Below are 19,282 nucleotides of genomic sequence, written 5' to 3'. Positions count from 1 at the left end.
GGAATGTCGTCTAGTAGTTGGAATGGGGAAGTGAGAGGGAGGAGGGTCTAGTGGTTATAGCGAGGGAACGGACCTAGGATCTGGGCTCTCGGGGGTGCCGGAGCAGGGGGCTGGGAGTCAGGATTCCTGGGTTCTATTCCCAGCTCAGAGTGGGGCTGATGGGGGTACCGCAGTGGAAACTGAGTCAGGACCCCTGGGTTCTCCTCCCGTGGTGGGGCTCCCTCATCGGCAGTCAGGAAGGAGGAGGAAATCTCGTGCCATCAGTTCAGCTCTCAGCTGCGTTCTCACAAGGCCGGCAGGTGCAGGTGGATCAGCAATCCTCGGAAGCCGATGCCAGGGCAGGCTGCTAAAGCTGAGCAAACACACAGGGCGAGGGGGTGGAGAAAGGCCCTTAGAGACAGGACAGGAAGGAACTGGGAGCTGGATGCTAAAGGGACAATTCCTCTGTTCAACAGCAAATTTAACATGCACAGAGAGTGGTTAGAGCAGGGGACTGGGTTCCATTGTCCGCTTGGAGGAGGGGAGTGGGGTCTAGTGGTTAGAGCAGGGGACTGGGAGTCAGGACTCCTGGGTTCCCTTTTCAGCTTGGGGAGAGAGCATGATCTAGGGGTTAGAAGGGGGACTAGGCGGCAGGATGCCTGGGTTCTATTCCCAGCTCGGGGAATTTGATCCTGCGGCCTTTAATGGATCTAATGTTGATTCATAGCAGCCAGGGATCTGACCGTCTCTTCAGCAAGCCTGGAATTTAAGGACCAGCCCGATGCCCTTTGATCCAACTCTTAACTCCTGTGAAAATAGCAACTGCCCCGAAGTACCTGCTGCGCATTTTGACTCAGCGCTGGAATCTAGCCGAACACCCGCAGGGCGCCTCGGCCTTGGAAGCAGGCGGCCTGAGCCCAGGGAGAGATTTGCCCATGCACATCCACAAACGTCTCTTCTGCCCTGTGCTCTGAGGCGGCTCGGCAGGGCCTCGGGACAAGGCCCAGTTTGGAGCCTGCACCCAGGGAGCCGTTCTGAAATAACTCCGCCCGGAGCCCGACCTTTCACAGCAAGAGAGTTTGTCAAGGGCTCAGTCTGTTTGGTTTATCAAAGAGCGGGTTGAGAGGGACTTGATTGCAGCATAGAAGCACTTGCAAGGGGGGCCAATTCCAGGCACCCCAGGGATTCTTAATCTAGCAAAGGAAGGTACCACCAGCCGGACGTGACAGGCAGACAAATTCCAATTAGAAATCAGGAACAGATCTGTATGCATCTGGCTTAGCCAGTCACGATTGCGTCTTTTCTGACACCGCTGGGAGCCTGGGGCCAGTGAGGCGGCTAAAAGCAACGCCTTAACCCGCCCGACACCGGTACGAGTTTGCCAGGTCTCGGGGCGACTGATCAGCCCACTCGCTTCTCCAGCTGTGAGGTTGTGAGGACGAGTCAGCCCCAGAGAGAGACGCAGCGGTTTCTCTCTGTGCTGGTCTTTCTCCTGCTGCCTTATGTGTGTTTGTCTAGTTTTGTCTTCTGGGAAACAGGATCAGAGCTTCAACAGCTGCACCTGTCTCACTAACATCGTGTCCCTTCCCCAAAAAGGACAATTACAATGATGAGGACCTTTAATGCCATCTGAACGGCGATCAGACGGGGCGGGTCCTTATCAAGTCTCTCTGCAGCTAAACAGAACAAGGGCCGTCATTGGAATGAAACCCTGACTTAATGCTCTCTATTTCAAACGCTTTAGCCGCTTTTCTGTCTTTTCAGGGATTATTCTGAAAAGGTTAGAAAGACTTTTAATGGGGCTGTTGCCATGGGACGAAGCAGCCAAGGCTTCTGTATTCAAACCCCACCCTTGTCTGATGATTCGTGTGGGACAGCAACGGGGTCGTGCTGATTCCCTCTGGGCCTGTTTATTCCCTGGAAGTTAACAGTTAGCAGGGAGGAAGAGGAAGACAATTTCTGATGTGCTCCACGCACTAGAGAGGGGATAAAGTGCCACGGAGCATGTTGTTATTCTTTATTATTTGAACAACCGTAGTGCCTGGGACCCCACTGCGCCAGGCGCTGTACGTTTTTATTGCTGTTCAGTGTATGACAGTAGCACTGTGGTGCCCAAATCATGGGTCAAGCCCCCACTGTGCAAGGCACTGAACAAAACCAGACCTAAGAGAAGATCCCTGCCCCAATCACTCTCTTACAGATGGGGAAACTGAGTTACTGAGATGCTTGCCCAGGACTATTCTGGGAATAAAGGTAAGTGGGAGGCTTGAAAGGCAGGTCTATCGGTAATATGCAGGGAGCTGAGGTCAAGGCTCCGAATCCAGAACCACCGGGCTCCCAGGCCAGCGCTCAGCAGAGCTTGTGGAAAAGAGTCCATCGAAAACGGCTTGTTTCTGTCCCCAAACATCTGTGTTTTCACTGAAAAGTTTTAAAGCTCAAACCCCGCAAAATTGCAATGGAAGCGCTGGAAATTTCTGAAGTAAAATTTTAGCAGAGACGGAAAAAATGATCGGTTTGGTCAAAAAACCGTTCATTCAGGAGAAAAAATAAATCTCTCGTCCGTCAGCGCCATTGCTCAGACCTCCCGCACAGCCTGGGCTTATTGTCACAAACCCTCCACCCCCACCCCCGTGGGACTAAGATCGCAGAAAAACATTGTTGCTCTGCCCCATCCCACACCCCACTCCCCTCCCCGAGTTATCAATAGAACCCAGGAGTCCTGACTTCCAGACCTCCTCCCTTGCACCCTAGCAACCTGCTGATAGACAGGGAGATGGGATGCTGCAGTGTTCTCAGCCGGGCTCTCAGGATGAGCGCGCTGGCCCGTGGGCAGAGCTGGGGCTGGGAGCTCCAGGTTGGGGGACAGCGGCTGATCTGCGCCAACACCTCTGGTGGGCAGAGCCTTTCCTGCGCTCGACCGGAGCATCTCAGCTCTGCCTGCCGCTTGCAGGAGAGTCCGGTCTCCAGGCCTCTCTGCTGAGATGCTGCCAATCAGCGCCCACGCTGAAGACCCCCAAACTCAGTTCGCGCCGACGGCCAAATGGCTGTCAGACGGCAACAGCTGTCCCGTGTTCGCACCCCGCGGCTGGCCGGAGAAAGGCAGGAACTGAGCGTCCAGGCCTCTTGTTTGCACTTCCCCCTTTTGAAACAGCAGGTTCAGACAAAGCTCTGAGCCCCGTGTGATCTCTGGGCCCCAACAGCTCCTCCACTGTGCGCGGGGAGAGATACTCCATCACAGCAAGGACAGCCGGCCTCGGGCAGGGGCAGAGTGTGAACAAGGCCCAGCAGGAGGAGAGCAAGCAAAGGAAAACCTTGGGGACACTTCGTGCCAGTCAGATCTGCGAGAATCGGCTTCCCCAGTGCTAGGAACTGGGCCGCGGGCGGGTGGCCTGTTTGGGTTTCCTGTGAGCTGCCTCTGTCTGAGCCTGCAGCACGGTGGGGACCCCAGTCAGAGGCACTGAGGCAGAGATGGGCCTGATCTGCAAAGCTCAGAGCCAGACCCCAACTTCTTCCCCTTCTCCCCTGAGACAGGAGCCACCCCTAGCCCTAGGCTGAGAGCTGGGTGCCCCTTGCCCCCCACTTGCCTTTGAGAGACAACAAGGGCTTGCCCCAGAGACAGACTCCTCCGGCTCTTGGCCCTGTCAGGCGCCGTCACAGGGTGAGAGATCAGCCGATCAGAGTCGGAAAGCGTCAGTTTCTGGCCCTGAACTCAGCTGATCCCGGCTGGGAGCGCAGCTGCTGGGCCGCAGATAAATCCTCACCCCCCTGCTGCGGTGTTGCACTGAACGGCAGGTGCCAGCGGGTGCGCAGGGCACAGGCGCTGAAGAAATGCAGCTGGCGGGGTTAGATTTGTGCCGTTGTTGCTTCTCGGCGAGCTGGCGCAAACAGCACGAGACCTTTGCTCTTTGCCTTTCTCCTTCGCCCTCGCACCAGCCCGGACGCAGGGGTCTGCCCGAGCACCGCTGGGGACCGCCTCCGCTCCAGGACCGGCGCAACTAGCTGGACTAAGAATCTACCCAGCCTCTGCACGGCTGATTTCTCCTCCAGCGGGAAACTGTCCTGTAAGGCTACCTGAGATCTGCTACCTTCCTGCTCCAGGCCAGGAGGCAACTGCTCCTTGGGAGGAAACACGCTTATAGATGGCACCAGATCTAACCCCCCCCACCCCGCCCTTGGAGCCTGGTGATGCAGCTGGATTGGGAGGAGCAGCCCCCTCCTTCTGTTTGGAGAAGCACAACCTCGGCACCCCTCCAGAGCCTCCCACCTTCCCTGCCCACGCAGCTCAGGGCTCGCCAGCTCCCGAGTATATTAACAACTCGTTAATTTCCCTGGCTTGTCAGCAGGGCCAGATGAGGCAGGGCTGATGAGCCGGGGGCCTGCAGGACAATCAACCTGGGAAATCAATAGCAATTTCTTGGTACTCGCTGAGGCTGTACAGACCAGCTGATTGAGCCAGAATCTTCCAGACGGTGAGGGCCCCAGAGAATGGGGGAGCTTTGGGAGCCATGGGGCAGCCTGACTTCACACCCAGTAAACAGGGGTTCCCCAGGTTTGTAGCACCGTCCGCCGCCCACCAGCCCGGTTCCCAGAGTGACTTGGCCAGCTCGGGGCAGAGAGGATTGGTGGGTTCTGTGCAGAGCACGCTAAACGGGGTTAGGCCTGACGAAATCGCAGGGGGGGTGACGTCCCGCGTTGGTACTGAGCGCAAGGCAGCGCTAGGGGGTGCTGTGCTGCGGGGAGCTGTGCGGATGATACACTAGGGGGCGCTTTCCCTCCTCAGTCAGTGTTGCGGGAGCATCCGTTTTGCAGGGCAAGTTCAGTTGAGGTCATGGTTAGTAAAGATCCCATGTTATAAGCAGCTGCCACGCCCCACCCCAGAGCTGGCTGCATCTCAGCACTAGCCCAGTGATCCCTGCACAAACAGCTGGCATGCCCCACCCCACCAGTGGCTGAGTGATCCCCTAACTAGCCACCACCCCGTAAGACTTAGTTCTTCCGCAGGAAATGCTGCGTAAGGAGTGTAGGGTTCAGACCCACATCAATGAGAAGCCCCTCCGAGGGCTGACATTTCCAGCCCAGCAGGCAAGGTGGCGTTTGCAAAGGGGAAGCCACTTTGGCATCACTTCACTCCAGTGCAGGTGCAGAGATTGCCCGGTCGATCCGTGTGCACAAGCAGGGAAGCCCCTGGAGAATCAGTAAGGCTTTGCCAGGGCTCGGCAGCCTGCACTTGGGGAGGCTCAGAGGGCACCGAGGGAGGTGGGATCATGCGGGCACAAGACAGACAGGCAGGATGCAGGGCAGCGCACGGGCTGGGCTCTGGCTAGGGTGGCCTCATGGTGCTCTGGGGTTCACCGGGCCCTGGCTCTGCAAAGTGGGGACGAAACGTGCCATCACCTCACCGCCTGGGGAAACTGAGGCACTGAGCCGGGACGTGCCTTGTCCCAAGCAAGTCTGTGACGCAGCCTGGAAGAGAACTCTGTCTCTAAGTCCCATGCCTTAATCAGAAGCCACTTCCTCCTGTGGTCTTTTCCGTCTCATTTTTGTCATTCGCCCACACAAACGAGGCCTTCTCTTTGTTGGCAGCCGCGGCAGAGAGAGGGCAAAAAGCGAGTCCAACACTGATGCAGATCTTAGACAAGAGTCCCCCCTGGCAGAGAGGAGGCCCCACAGAGCAGCTGGCCCTACTGCTAGCTACGTGGATCTGTGGGGACAGCTGAGGCTCCAGATCTGACCTGACAGCAGCTTGGGCACTAAATACCTGTCGATCCAGCCGGGCAGTGCAACGTAGCATTTTAAGGATGCCCGATCTCCGCTTTTGGTGTCACTCCCCCCCGCCCCCGTTTGTGGGTGGTTTGGAACAGCGCTGATGCGTCCTGGCAGGCCACAGATCACAGTCGAGCCTGGGGAAGGGAAATCAGCCCTGGAATCAACAGAGTCCGAACGAAAACACCAGCAGCGAGCGTCCCCTAGTGTGGTCAGTGCTGCCCGGGAATCCGATTTCCATTCGCGCCGCCCTAGAGTCCCACTCGAATGCCAGCTGACTCGGGATCACCACCCTTTCCAAACTCTCTGATAGATAAAGGTTTTGCCCAGGCTACACTCCTGGTGCTAGATCCAAAGTAAGAGAACGTTGCCTTTAAAACTAGCCACTCCCAACCCCACCTAAAGCGTTTCTGAAGTCGCTCTATAATGAAAAAGAAATGTTTCATTCAAAACGAGAGCAAGAACGCGGCAGGAAGGGTATTAATTATGCCGTTAAAAATTCCCTGAAAAAGGAGCTCCTCAAGTCGGCGCTATGCACACGGAAGCGATCATTTAGCGTTGGTTTTTCTAGGCAGCCACCCAGGGTTTGGCACTGGTGGGAGCGGTGGGATGAGTGAGCAGGATGGGACGCTGGCATTGGCGCGATGGCAGCGTTCTTTAAAACAGGAAATAGCTACTAACAAATAAAGGATTTCGGGAACGGGGATGGTGTGATTATGATGAATTATTTTTATTAGGGTAACTCCGAGGAACCCCAGTCACGGCCCAGGCCCGCTCTGTGCTAGGCCACGGCGCTGTACATTTTTACTGCTGTTCGGTGTATTATAGTAGCATCTCAGAGCCCCAGTTATGAACCAGGTGCTGTACAAACCCAGAATGGAAAGTCCCTTCCCCAGAGAGCTTCTGGTCTAAGGCCTTGTCTACACTAGACTGGGGCTGGTGGTATAGGTGTACCGGCAGGGTTGCCAATTTTGCCTGGACGTATTCCTGGAGCTTTCATCACGTTACATGATCTTTAATTAAAGATTCATCTTTAGTTCCTGGAGGGTTGGCAACCCTATATCCCGCCCGAGCCTTGCATGTGGGGACAGAGCTTCTATTGGCAAAAATGTGCTTTCTTTGGCACCGTTTAGTGCAGTTCCCTGAACAAAATCCGCAACCCTGGCAGAAGGACTTTTGGCTGCTGTAACTGCATCCGCCCTGGGGCTTTTGCTGGTATAAACACGTTGTCAAAAACTATCACCCTCCTAAATCGACATTCTCCTCCTGGCAGGAGACTTGGGCGCAGATCAAGCCCGAGGAGCAGAGAAGAGGCGACAGCTGGAGACAGGCAGGCAGATGTGGGAGCACTGGGAGACAATGATTTCGTCTCAGATTTATATTCTAATGTAGGAAATCCACAAATTAGCCTAATTTCTCTTCCAGTAGCACCTAGAGCCCTCAACTGAGATCAGGACCCTGTAGTCCTGGGCGCTGCACAGACCCTCACAGACCAAGATTGGGGTCCCCCACTGGGCCGGGCATTGAAGAGATCCCCCTGCAACTGAGATCAGGGTCCCTCACTGGGCCGATCACTGCACAGACCCCCCCCAACTGAGATCAGGGTTCCCGACTGGGCCGGGCACTGCACAGACCACCCCCCCCCCCACGACAGAGATTGGGGTCTCCCACTGGGCCGATCACTGCACAGACCTCCCCCCCCGACTGAGATCGGGGTCCCCCACTGAGCCGGGCACTGCACAGATACAAGCGAGAGCACTGGGCCCAGAGAGCTCACAGTCTGCGCAGACAGAGGAAGGCTGGTTCCCCCCACGTTACAAGCCAGAGCCAGGAAGTGATTTGCTCGAGCTCCCAGAGTAAGTCTGGGGCAGTGCCAGGGCTCAGTCCCGGGCCAGCCCCCCCACCACAGGAGCAGGCTGGTTACACCCAGTGCGAACAGTAGTGATCCGGGGGCGCACTGCATGACAAGCTCTCACGGAGCCGGCCGAAAAACCCTAATAATACAGTCGAAGCTCCGAGGAGAACTGGGTGTTTCCCCCTGTCAGCCAGCAAAGGCAGACCCCAGCCCACCGTATCTAGGTTCTCCTGCCTTTGCTCTCTGAGCTCTGGCCCTGAGCGGCTGCTAAGCGGCTCCTTTTAGAGTCACGTATTTCACGGCCCTAGCACGAGCCCTGGGAATCTCCTCCCCCACCCCCTATTCCTGCTGCAAACCCAGGAACTCTTCGGGGAATGAGGGTTTCTTTAGGGCACAGGGAGCTGAGGGCTCCCAGCCATTTGCACAGAGATCGCTACACGCACGACTCCCTAGATCGTCACACCTGCTGCATACCAGGAACTTGAGTGGGGCTTGAAGCCAGATATAGCCCTTCTCCAAAATCCCAGCCCCCTGCGCTAATGGTGAATCCCCCATAGCTTTGGCTGTACAGGGCATAGGACAAACAAGTGAGAAGTTCTTACTTCCCCCAGCAGAGAGCAATAATACCAGCCAGGGCAGTGCAATGCTTTTTCTTCTCTTATCAAAGAGGACTTGGGGAGCAGGACATTGACACTGGTGCCAGGGGACGAGTATTTACAGCTGATGTCTCCCCCTCCCAGACCCCACTCCCCAAAAGTCACCAGAGAGCCATAAGAAAGAGGTGGCCTTTAAAGAGCTAGAATACGAAGGGCCCGATTCTCCCTAGCTCTGTGCCTCCTTGAGGCCCTGCGCCCAGCAGAAAGCGCTGCCAGATCTGAATTTACACCCACCTGCCACCCTCTGTAGCAGACCCACATCCTCAAGAGCTCGGACACAGTGAACCAACTCGATCCGCCCTGAACCACGGGCTACAAGCAGTCAAGCCCACGGCCTTGTCTGCACTGAAGATTTGCCCCAATTCCAGCCACTGGTGGGAAACCCCACATCTGGCACAGATCTTGGCTTTCCACAGTGGCTGGCCACTGAGGGGTGGCATCTCAGTATGGCCAGCCCCCATGCCTTCAAAACTCATTAGATTAAATATATATATATATATATATAGGCTGGGGTTTTTTCCCCACCTTCTGCATTTGGGGCCAGTAGGGGGTTGCATTTTCCAGTATTTCTCCCCAACCATGAGGGCTTGAAACTTGCTTTTTTTAACTTTTTCACAATAATGAAAGCCAAGATTCTCAGCTAATCCCAGGACTCCAGGAGCTGAGGCTTGACGCGCTCCTGCATGCAGGCACACCCTCACCAGGCTGCAATGCTGGGTGCATCTCCAAGGCGGACCAGGCCGACGGTTCGTACTTACACCGTCTCGTCGTCCTTGAATTCCAGCTCCCCGCAGGCGTCCTCGTAGTCGATCCCCGCTCCGCGAGCCGTCCCCTCCACCGTCCGGTAGGGGACGATCACCGTCCCCCGTGCCCCAGAGCTCCGCACCACCTTCACCTCCATGGTGCCCTGGCACTCGCTGACACGCAGGAGCTTGTCCTGGAAGGTGAAGATGCCAGCGTGGTCGTCGTCCAGGATGGTGACGGTCGCAATCAGCGGGGCCACCAGCCGCCCCTTGGGGTGGTCGGCCGAGTCGGACTCAAACATGCCCTCGGCGTCCCCCACTCGCAGGTTGAGCAGGCGGACAAAGAAGTGCTCGTCTTCCTCAAAGATGTCATCGTCGATGATGCCAATCTTCAGCTCCTTCTGCGTCTCGCCCGGCTTGAAGATCAGCGTCCCCTCACTATATTCATAGTCGGAGCCTGCCTTGGCCGAGCCATCCTCCGTCTTGTAGTCCACGTAGAAGGTGTGGTTGCCCTCCCCGCCCTGCTGGCAGGCCACGGTCAGCATGACTGAGCCGCAGTTCTCCAGGCAGTGGTACAGGCAGGGCTCGAAGAAGATCTTGCTATAGTTCTCCTCCTCCGCCTCCGACGGCACCTCCAGGAGGTTGGACGACTTCTTGGAGAACTCCGAGACGTGTTTCTTCAGGATGTTCCCAGCCCCGGTCATCATGCGGGTGGCTTGGATGCGGTAGAAAGCTCGGCTCTTCTGCTGGTGCAGCAGGGCATAGTAGTTGGCCATCTCCACCAACTGCTCCAGTTCTTTGTCCGGGTGCTTCTGCTTGAGGTCCTTGAGGATCTGGATCACCTCCTTGCGGCTCTCGTCCAGCTCCTTCTCCTCTTGGGTGGAGGAGGCCAGGGCTGGGGACGCGGAGGCTGTCCCGTCCATGAAGATGTTCTCCCGGTGGTCGTTGGCCAGGAAGCTGCCATCCATCTCGATGTCCTTGGGGAACTCCCCTTCGGTGCCGATGATGATGCCACTCCGTGGATCGGCACGGTACCTCTTGTAGACGTACTTGTAGAAGAAGAGCCGCTTGTCAGCGATCCAGGCGAAGACCACGCAGACCGGGAAGAAGACGAGTGTCAGCAGAGCTTCCCAGACCTGCACCACACCCGGGGAGATGACCGCCAGGATCAGATAGAGCCAGATGTAGGCGAAGATGCTCCAGGAGGCCGTGACGAAGAAGACCCGCAGGTGCTTGATCTTGCGGCTCTCCCCGGCAGGGATGACGTAAACGCAGATGGCGATCACCACGAACATGTTGAAGGCGGCGCTCCCCACAATGGTGCCGGGGCCCAGCTCCCCAGCTTGGAAGTTGTGTCCGCACACCTCTATGACGGAGAGCATGATCTCGGGTGCGGACGAGCCCAGTGCCATCAGGGTCAGGTTGGAGACCGTCTCGTTCCAGATCCGCACCGTGCCGATGCTGGTCTCGCCGTTGGCCTTGGTGACGGTGATTTCCTTCTCTTTGGAGGTGATGACTTCGATGGAGGCCATGAAGCGGTCGGCGATGATGGAGACCCCCAGGAACATGTACATCATGGCCACAAAGTAGACAATGGCCCTAGCAGCTTTGTCACCGAAGGAGGGGTTGTCCGGCTGCCAGACGGGCAGCAGCACCCCCGGCTGGCACGTGTTGGACCCTTGGCAGCTCATGTTGCTTTCCGGCACTGTCTCCAGGGCTCCCGCTTGGTGGAAGTTCTCAGCCAGGAGGACGGAGGCCAGCAGAGCCTTGGAGAGGAATTTGGGCAGGGGCTGCCGTGCCGGCGCCATGATCTTGGACGTTTCGGTGCGGCTGCCAGACCCGGCAGGATCTAGAGAAGAGAACGAGAGAGACTTGTGATAGCACTCCAGGCTCACGCCTCCTCGGGGCTCGGAGCATCCCAAAGCCCTCTGCCCTCCCAGAGCTGGGACAGAACCCAGCCCTGGCTCCCAGCCCTCCCCCCCCCAATCACTAGCCCCCACTTCCCTTCCATTGCTGGGACAGATTGCGCCAGGCTCCTACACTAACCAACCGGCTCCCGCCCCCCTCCCCCTTCAGCGCCGTGCTCTGCTCACTGCGTCTCTCAGACCAGCTGCAAGTCGCTGGTACGCGACAGATGGATCCCCCCAAACACAACCTACGAGCTTGGCTCTGCGTCGCAGCCTTCCGGGCGATGCGCCCCTGTTTTTATGCCTTCTTCCTGTTCCGAACGCTTCTCCGGAGCTCGCTGCCCAAGGCTCAGGCGGGCGCAGGAAACCCGAGCAATTCGCTTGGGTTCTAGGGGGAGTGGATTTCAGGGCATTGCAGGGGCTGCCCTGGCAGGTCGGACCAAACAGGGCCAACGGTCGCTTCTCCTGGCCCTTTACTGGGGCAAGATCCCCCGGAATCATCCCTCTGCTATCCCAGCCCTGAGCTCCTCCTTCCCCCAGGGCCCCTCAGTCCTGGTCCACAGCCCCCTGCTATCCCAGGCCTGGGCTCCTCCTTCCCCCAGGGCCCCTCAGTCCTGGCCCGCAGCCCCCTGCTATCCCAGGCCTGGGCTCCTCCTTCCCCCAGGGCCCCTCAGTCCTGGCCCGCAGCCCCCTGCTATCCCAGCCCTGCCATGCACTCCCCTGACAGTGCCCTGCAGTGCTTCAGCCACCTTCCCAGAGGACAGGCCCAGCCACGCCTGCACCTCCGAGACACCAGCAGACTCCCGCTCAGCAGAAACTGCTTCTCTCGCCCGGCCGCCTGCCACTTTCTGCCCCCCGCGGCCGTGCCCAGTGGGCACCGGGGCAGCAGGGCTAAAGGAGGAGCTGCAGCAGAAGGTCTAACCCAGCTGGGCAGGGTTCAAATCCAGCAGCTGGAGGCGGGCAGCTGATTCAGTCATGGTAGCTCAGTAGTGGGCTGGGGCCGCAGAAATTGGCTACATCTGCGAAGTGGGCAGGCTGGGAAGGAGGGAAGGGATAACGGTGGCACAGGCCCCTGGTCCCAGCAGGTCCCGGAGGCAGAATGGGGAGCGGGGTGGGTAAGGCGCTCCAGCTCCAAGCTGTAGGATTCGGGTGAGCTAAGTGGAGGCAAAGCTAGCCCCGGAGCAGGTAGGAGACACTTGGTTGCTTGACTGGAGTTACCCCCTCAGTTGCTTGCACCAGGAGTAAAACCCAGCCCCAGTGCCCTCTACTGGAGGGCATCAGGACCGTACCTCTGTTTCTCATGAGCCCTCTACTGCTAACAGTTAGTGAGGATTTTCCTTTAGCTCTAATGGCAGGTGGCTTGGGCTTTTGGGGCTGGAGGGGCAGGGTTTTCCCCCCACTGCGTGCAGCAGAGTGCCCCAGTGCTATGGATTTATTATCGGCCGCACACCAGGGGGTCTTGCTGCCCAAAGGCTGAGCCTCGGAGATGGCCAGATGTCTGCAGGGGGTGGGGTGGGCTCAGATTTATCCCAAGCGACTAGTGATGGGGGGACACCTCAGAGACCCAGCACATGCTCCCTTTAAGGTGTCTTCCCTCAGACCACCCAAAATCCCTGCCCACTTGTGAACAGCTTAGCTATGGGCCATGGATCCTTCCCACCGAGCGAGCCCTGGGCTGGGTCCCACAGGGGAAATCCTGGGGACCGACTCCCCTCTCACTCTGGCTGGTGTAGCTATCGGCCCCCAGCCCCGGATTTACCCCAGGGTGAGCGAGAGGGAACGAGCTTCACTCACTGCCCTGGAGAGACTCTCAGTCCCTGGCCCCCGCTGGGTCCCAGCCCGGCTACTGCACCCCACCCTGCACGCCCGCGAGAGCTCTGGGCAGCGCTGACTCTCTCCCCGGGGGCATCTCCGCCCGGCCCCATTCACGCAGCTACCCGCCACCTGGAGCCACCTTCAAAGCAGTTTTCCGTTCATTAGCCCCGGCGGGAGGGACGCGGCCCCTGACCAGCACCGCAGGATCGTGGCTGCTCCAGAAATGAACCACTGTGAAACAAGCACGGCTCTGCAGCCGCGTTCTCCCGGGAACAGACCGGGCCCGACCCTTTCCTCAACAGGACAGAGCATCAGATGGAGACTGTGACCGTCCCCACCATCTGCAAGCACTTCAGCCCCAAGGCACCGCGCACTTAATGCCTGAGCTAAAGGGGCACGCCTCTTAGCCAACGGCAGCCGCAGTAGTAGGCTGTTATCCTCTCCATGCCCCATCGAGGAGGAAAAGACAGACGCACACACAGTTTTGTATACACACACAGCATGCACACGGCTTTGTACACAAACACACACCGAGTGTGCACGCACACACGAGCACTGTGCACACACATGCACACACGGTTTTGTACACATCCCCCCACTATGCTATAGACAGATGCAGTTTTGTGTACACACACTCCGTACATGCACAGACACGCGCACACACAGCATGTGTGTACACACACGGTTTTGTGTACACATACACACACAGCACGCACAGTGCGAGCATATACACACACGCTCCCGCATGGTTTTGTACACACAATGCCCACACACACATACACAGCGCCACACCGTTTTGCGTACACAGGCACCAAGCACGTCACATACACACACAGGGTGTGCGCCCACACACACGCATCCACACGCACACACAGTTTCGTACACATGGCTCGCAGCCCACGCTTTCCTTTGGCCGCCCGCTCGGGAACAGTGGGATTAGCCAGGCGAAGGGGGTACTAGCCCTGCACCCAGAGGCGGGCCAGCCTTCCCTGGATTGGGTCGTCCCAGAGAACAGCGGGGGGAATTCAGATAAGCCGCTTCCTCCCAGGGCGAGACACTAATTAGGTTTAGCAAAATGATGTAAAATCATGCCGGTGGGAGACACTGTTTTTTAAATGCCGTTCTTAATAAGAGATCATCTGTGTCTCCGGCTGCTGCCAGCCACATGCATACATCCATGGCGGAGAGGGGGAGGTAGAGGGACAGGAGATCCCCAAGCTACAGGGGGCCCCCAGTCTTCCCCCTCTCCCGCACCCACAGCGGGATGCACTCGGAGCAGGAGGCAGGAGAACCAGGGATCCCAGGGCTGGCGGGCAGCAGGGGAGTGGGAAGGAGAGAGTGAGTGTTTTCAAGCTGCCAGGGACTGGCGAACGGGGCCCATCAGCCCCATAAGAGCCCCACGACTTTGCAGCGGTGAGCAGAGTTTGCCGGCTCCCCTGCCTGCCAGGCACCCTGAGATCCACCAAAAGGACCCTGCCAGCGACCGGCCGCCCTGGCATTGTTGTGGTCTCCCGCCAGCCTAGCACGAGTGGCTGAGCCGGGGAGGGCAGCGCATCCTAGTGATCACAACGAGCTGCCGGCGACACGTCCGTGGCTGTGGATTCCTGGCCCCTCAGGGGAGCTGACAGAGCCGATTCTTTCAGCCAGAAGGACCTCATTAAATCCAGAGGCCTCATTAGCACAGGTGAGATGAGAAATCCCGGGCGACTCTAATAAGGAGGGGGGAGTGAGCGGAGCTGGGGGGTACCCGGTGGCCAGACTGCTGGCCAATCTGCAGCTCTCGCTGGCCGCAGGCCCCCGGAATTACTAGGAGCCAAGCCAGCCACGTGCCAGCTGAGCCCGGGGGCCGCACCACGGTCACCGTGCGTGGCTGGTACAGAGACGGTGGCACCAATCCAGATGCCCGGGGTACAGGGCATTGTCCCGGCACAAATCCTAACTTTGCCTAATCCCCAAAACCCCTGGCCATGCTGCTCTGCCGGAACCGTGTTGTCCAGGAGCAGGAATGGGGCAGTGAGCCAGGGCTGGCACGAAGCCTGGGTTGGCAGTGGCCTGCTACAGACCCACCAGGATCTGTGCTTCCTAGCAACGGGTCACCTAGGGACCAGTCCTGCCCGGCCCCATCCGTGCGGTGAGCCCAGTGGTAAGCTGCCTCCTGGAGGTATTCTCAGAGCAGGGTTTGTAAGAATCGAAAACAGGCTTAGTGGTTAGCATGGGGTGGAGGGATTGGAGATTCAGGACCCCTGGGTTCTATTCCTGGCACTGGGAGGGGAGTGGGATCTAGTGGTTAGAGGGGGTCAGCAGAGGTTAAGACTCCTAGATTGTATTCCCAGCTCCACCAGCGATTGCTGTGAGACCCTGGGCAAGCCATCAACCCCCTCCATGCCTCAGTTTCCCCATCTGTAAATCAGGGGTTAATGATCCTCTCCTTCTGTGGCCACACACTTTGAGGGCCCCGGGTGACATGAGCTAATTATGACAATGAATCTACAGGCCCAGCCAGCCAACGCTCCCCTCCACCCTGAGCAGCTTGAGTAGCCGCGTGGAGCAACGTCACTGAGCTGTGTGAGCACCAGCCAGCTCGGCACCAAGAATGCGGGGAACGGCCCAACACAGCGGAGTCAGGGCGGTATCTTTACACTAGCTCTGTCAGATGCCCCCAAGCAGGTCTCGGCACACACCGGGCCTCCCAGCCCCCTGTCCCCTCCCGGCCCCGGAGCCGGCCCAGCCCTGCGCTGCTCTGGAAGGGGTTTGTTGTAAATAAGCAGAGCAGAGCACAAAGCTAGCGGTTAGAGGCAGGGGTCTAATCATGGGTTCTGTCTGGGAGGAGGGCAAGGCTGGGAGTCAGGATTCCTGGGTTCTAGCCCCAGCTCAGGGAGGGGAGTGAGGTCCAGTGGTTAGAGGAGGCATAATCAGGACTCCTGGGTTCTATTCCCTGATCTGCCACTAAACCACTGTGTGCACAAATCAAGTAATTGCTCCATACCTCAGCGTCCCCGCCCGTCTCACCCCCACACCTTTCAGGCCCTGTGGGAAACATCAAAATCATCTGGTCACTTGGGCAGCCTTCATCCTTCCCCATTGTGCTGAGGCAAACTGAGGCGGAGAAAGATGAAGAGAGGCTCCCCAAGATCACCCCGGGCAGAGCCAGGCGTTCTGCTCAACCAGTCTCATCGCACAGGAGCAGGGGGGCACTGGACGAAACTGAAAGGCAGCACATTTAAATCCCACCAAAGGAAATATGTACGGCACCACTGGCCTGTGGGACTCCCTGCCACCAGAGCTCAGTGAGGCCAAGAGTGTAGGAGAATGCAGAACAAAGGAGCAGCCACTTATCCGGACAATGAGAATATCCACAATTATAAGCTCTGACGCCCGCGGTCTCTTTTCTCACCAGGTGTCGCTCACATGACCCTGGGTACCACAAGAAAAACAGGCCCAGCTGCCAAACACGCAGCAATGCACGCCCATGGCTCGGGGCAAGGGAGACGGGGAGGGAGGGGAGCACACAGAGCTCCGTGGGGGGCCGGGGCCAGTGGGAGCCACAGCAATCTCGCCGGCGCAGCAGCTGCTGGGGACTGGGAAGGTCGTCTGCTGCTCTCGCTCCCGTCTCCTGCCTTCGTCGGCCAGGGGGCATTTCGAGCTGCAATCTGCGCTGCACGCAGAGGCATAGCAGAGACCTGCGGACAAAGGATGGTCTTTGCACGACCACAGGGGTCTGAAAGCGTAAGGCGACTGCCGGCCGCCGTATGCCATTTCCTTCCGAGGGACAAACCCCCCAAAGCTCAGTGCCCCGATGCCTGGTCAATTGCAACCCCAGCTCCTGCACTCCCAGCCCCCTGATCCACTGTCAGATGCCCTGGGGCTGGGGGGAGCCGTCCTTCCCCATGGAGCGGTGGCGACTGGACACCCTGGGTGCCGACTGAGTGACACAGGATGGCTTTGCACAGGCAGGAATCATAGAATCATAGAATATCAGGGTTGGAAGGTGTCACGGAGTGTGGGGGAGTCCAGGCCCTGCACCCCTCTTCCTGGGATTCACTGAGACTCTCAGCCAGCCAGTAAAACAGAAGGTTTATTGGACAGCAGGAACACAGTCCAAAACAGAGCTTGTGGGTACACCCAGGACCCCTCAGTGAAGTCCTTCTGGGGGAGCAGGGAGCTTAGACCCCAGCCCTGGGGTTCCCTGTGTTCCTCCACCCAGCCCCAAACTGACCCTAAACCCACCGAGCAGGTTCCCTGCTGCAGCCTCCGTCCACATTCCTGGGCAGAGGTGTCACCTCCCCCTCCCCCTCCTGGCTCAGGTGACAGGCTCTCAGGTCTCCCCTCCCCAGGGCACATTCGCAGGTCAACACTCCCCCCTCCCTGCTGCATCACATCGTCACATCAGGGACCTCAGGAGGTCATCTAGTCCAACCCCCTGCTCAAAGCAGGACCAATCCCCAATTAAATCATCCCAGCCAGGGCTTTGTCAAGCCTGACCTTAAAAACTTCTAAGGAAGGAGATTCTACCACCTCCCTAGGTAACACATTCCAGTGTTTCACCACCCTCTTGGTGAAAAAGTTTTTCCTAATATCCAACCTAAACCTCCCCCACTGCAACTTGAGACCATTACTCCTTGTCCTGTCCTCTTCTACCACTGAGAATAGTCTAGAACCATCCTCTCTGGAACCACCTCTCAGGTAGTTGAAAGCAGCTATCAAATCCCCCCTCATTCTTCTCTTCCGCAGACTAAACAATCCCAGTTCCCTCAGCCTCTCCTCATAACTCATGTGTTCCAGACCTCTAATCATTTTTGTTGCCCTTCGCTGGACTCTCTCCAATTTATCCACATCCTTCTTGTAGTGTGGGGCCCAAAATTGGACACAGTACTCCAGATGAGGCCTCACCAATGTCGAATAGAGGGGAACAATCATGTCCCTCGATCTGCTGGCTAAAGGAGGGAAGGGCTCATGATTAAATCTCCGGCCAGGGACTTGGGAGGTCTGAGTCCAATTCTAGCTCGTGCTATTGGCTTCCCGTGTGACATGTGGGGGGTGGGGTCATTTTGGGCCCCACCTCCAAAGTCGCAACACTGACAGTGCGGGTGGGGGTTCCCAAAGGGACCAAAATAAAGGCCAGATTTTCAAGCTAAGCCCTTTAAAAGTCCAGCACATTATCCCACTAGGCCTCAGCGGTACACTGGGGAAAATGACCCTTCTTTTATGACGATCATTAATGTATTTGTATTGGGTATAGGGCCTCCTTGCGCTAGGCGCTGTACAAACACAGAACTAAAAGACAGTCCCATTGTCTATTTTGTCTAGTTAGACTGGGAGCTCTTCAGAGTAAGGACTGGCTCTCACTATCTGTGGAGTGCCCGGGATGACGGGGCCCTGATCTCGGTCGGGTGTGGGCAGCACCTGGCGCGACGGGGCCCTGAGCTGGGTATTCTGTGCAGCACCTGGTGCAATAGGACCCTGATCTTGATTGGGACGATAGGGCTCCTTTTCCGGGAGACGGGCTCAGTTTTCAGAAGTCTGGACAACACTGGGCTATGAGCAGCTTTTACACGGAAAAGGAAACTTAAATCTCTTCCGTACAGTGGGCAAAGTGCCTCTGTTTCAGGTCTCCAGCCTTGTATATTTCAAAGGTTAAGTACCTAAAAGCCTTCCAGTGAAGTGATGTATTATTTACATGATGTGGTTTATTGCTTCATTTAAGGACATAAGAGATGCCAGGCTGGGTCAGACCAATGCTCCATCTAGCCCAGTATCCTCTCTCTGACAGTGGCCAGCGCAGAGCTTCCGGAGGAGTGAACCAAACAGGGAAGCAGGAGTGATCCACATAAGAACGGCCATACTGGGTCAGACCAAAGATGCATCTAGCCTAGTATCCTGTCTTCCGACAGTGGACAAAGCCAGGTGCCCCAGAGATCAGGGCCCGTCATGCCAGGTGCTGCCCAGACCCTGACCGAGATCAAGGACCCATCAGGCCGGGCGCTGGCCAGACCCTGACCGAGATCAAGGACCCATCAGGCTGGGTGCTGCCCAGACCCTGACCAAGATCAGGATCCATTGTGGCAGGCGCTGCACAGAGCCCAACTGAGATCAGGGCCCATCATGGCAGATGCTGCACAGACCCCGACCGAGATCAAGGACCCATCAGGCCAGTGCCGCACAGACACATAGTAAGAGACAATCCCTGTCCTAAAGAGCGCACACTCTAATTAGACAAAGGGAGGGTGGGGAAACTGAGGCACGGAGCAGGGAAGCGATTTGCCCATGCTCAATGGCAGAGTCAGGAACAGATGCCAGGTTTTCCAGTAGACCACACGACCCCCTCCCAGCCAGCGGGAGCCGTAGAACCAAAATATCTCAAGTCGGACACTGACAAACTTTAGCCAACTTTAGAGTTCACCCAAGAGGCACGTGCTCCGAATTGGAGACAAGGTGCATTTGCTAAGCAAACGCAGGCTCTTAATTTCCTCCCATCTGAATAGCCCTGCGACTCCCCGCCAGGTTGTCCCCGGCAACAGCTGCTGTGCGGCAATTAGCGGGGACCGACGCGCTGATAATCCCGAG

At 57.6% G+C, this 19,282-nt stretch overlaps 1 protein-coding gene across 1 annotated transcript in view; it reads right to left on the bottom strand.

The window, feature by feature from the left end:
* Window positions 1–19,282, bottom strand: part of SLC8A2 (solute carrier family 8 member A2) — a 74,089-nt gene that overhangs the window by 41,782 nt on the left and 13,025 nt on the right. The window contains exon 2 of the mRNA XM_074937234.1: window positions 9,012–10,845. Coding sequence (XP_074793335.1) covers window positions 9,012–10,845 — 1,834 coding nt within the window. The remainder of the gene's footprint in view (window positions 1–9,011; window positions 10,846–19,282) is intronic.

The sequence above is a fragment of the Natator depressus genome, chromosome 23 (genome assembly GCF_965152275.1).
Source record: "Natator depressus isolate rNatDep1 chromosome 23, rNatDep2.hap1, whole genome shotgun sequence".
Taxonomy (NCBI): Eukaryota; Metazoa; Chordata; order Testudines; family Cheloniidae; genus Natator; species Natator depressus.
This window is presented reverse-complemented; position numbering and strand designations above follow the sequence as displayed.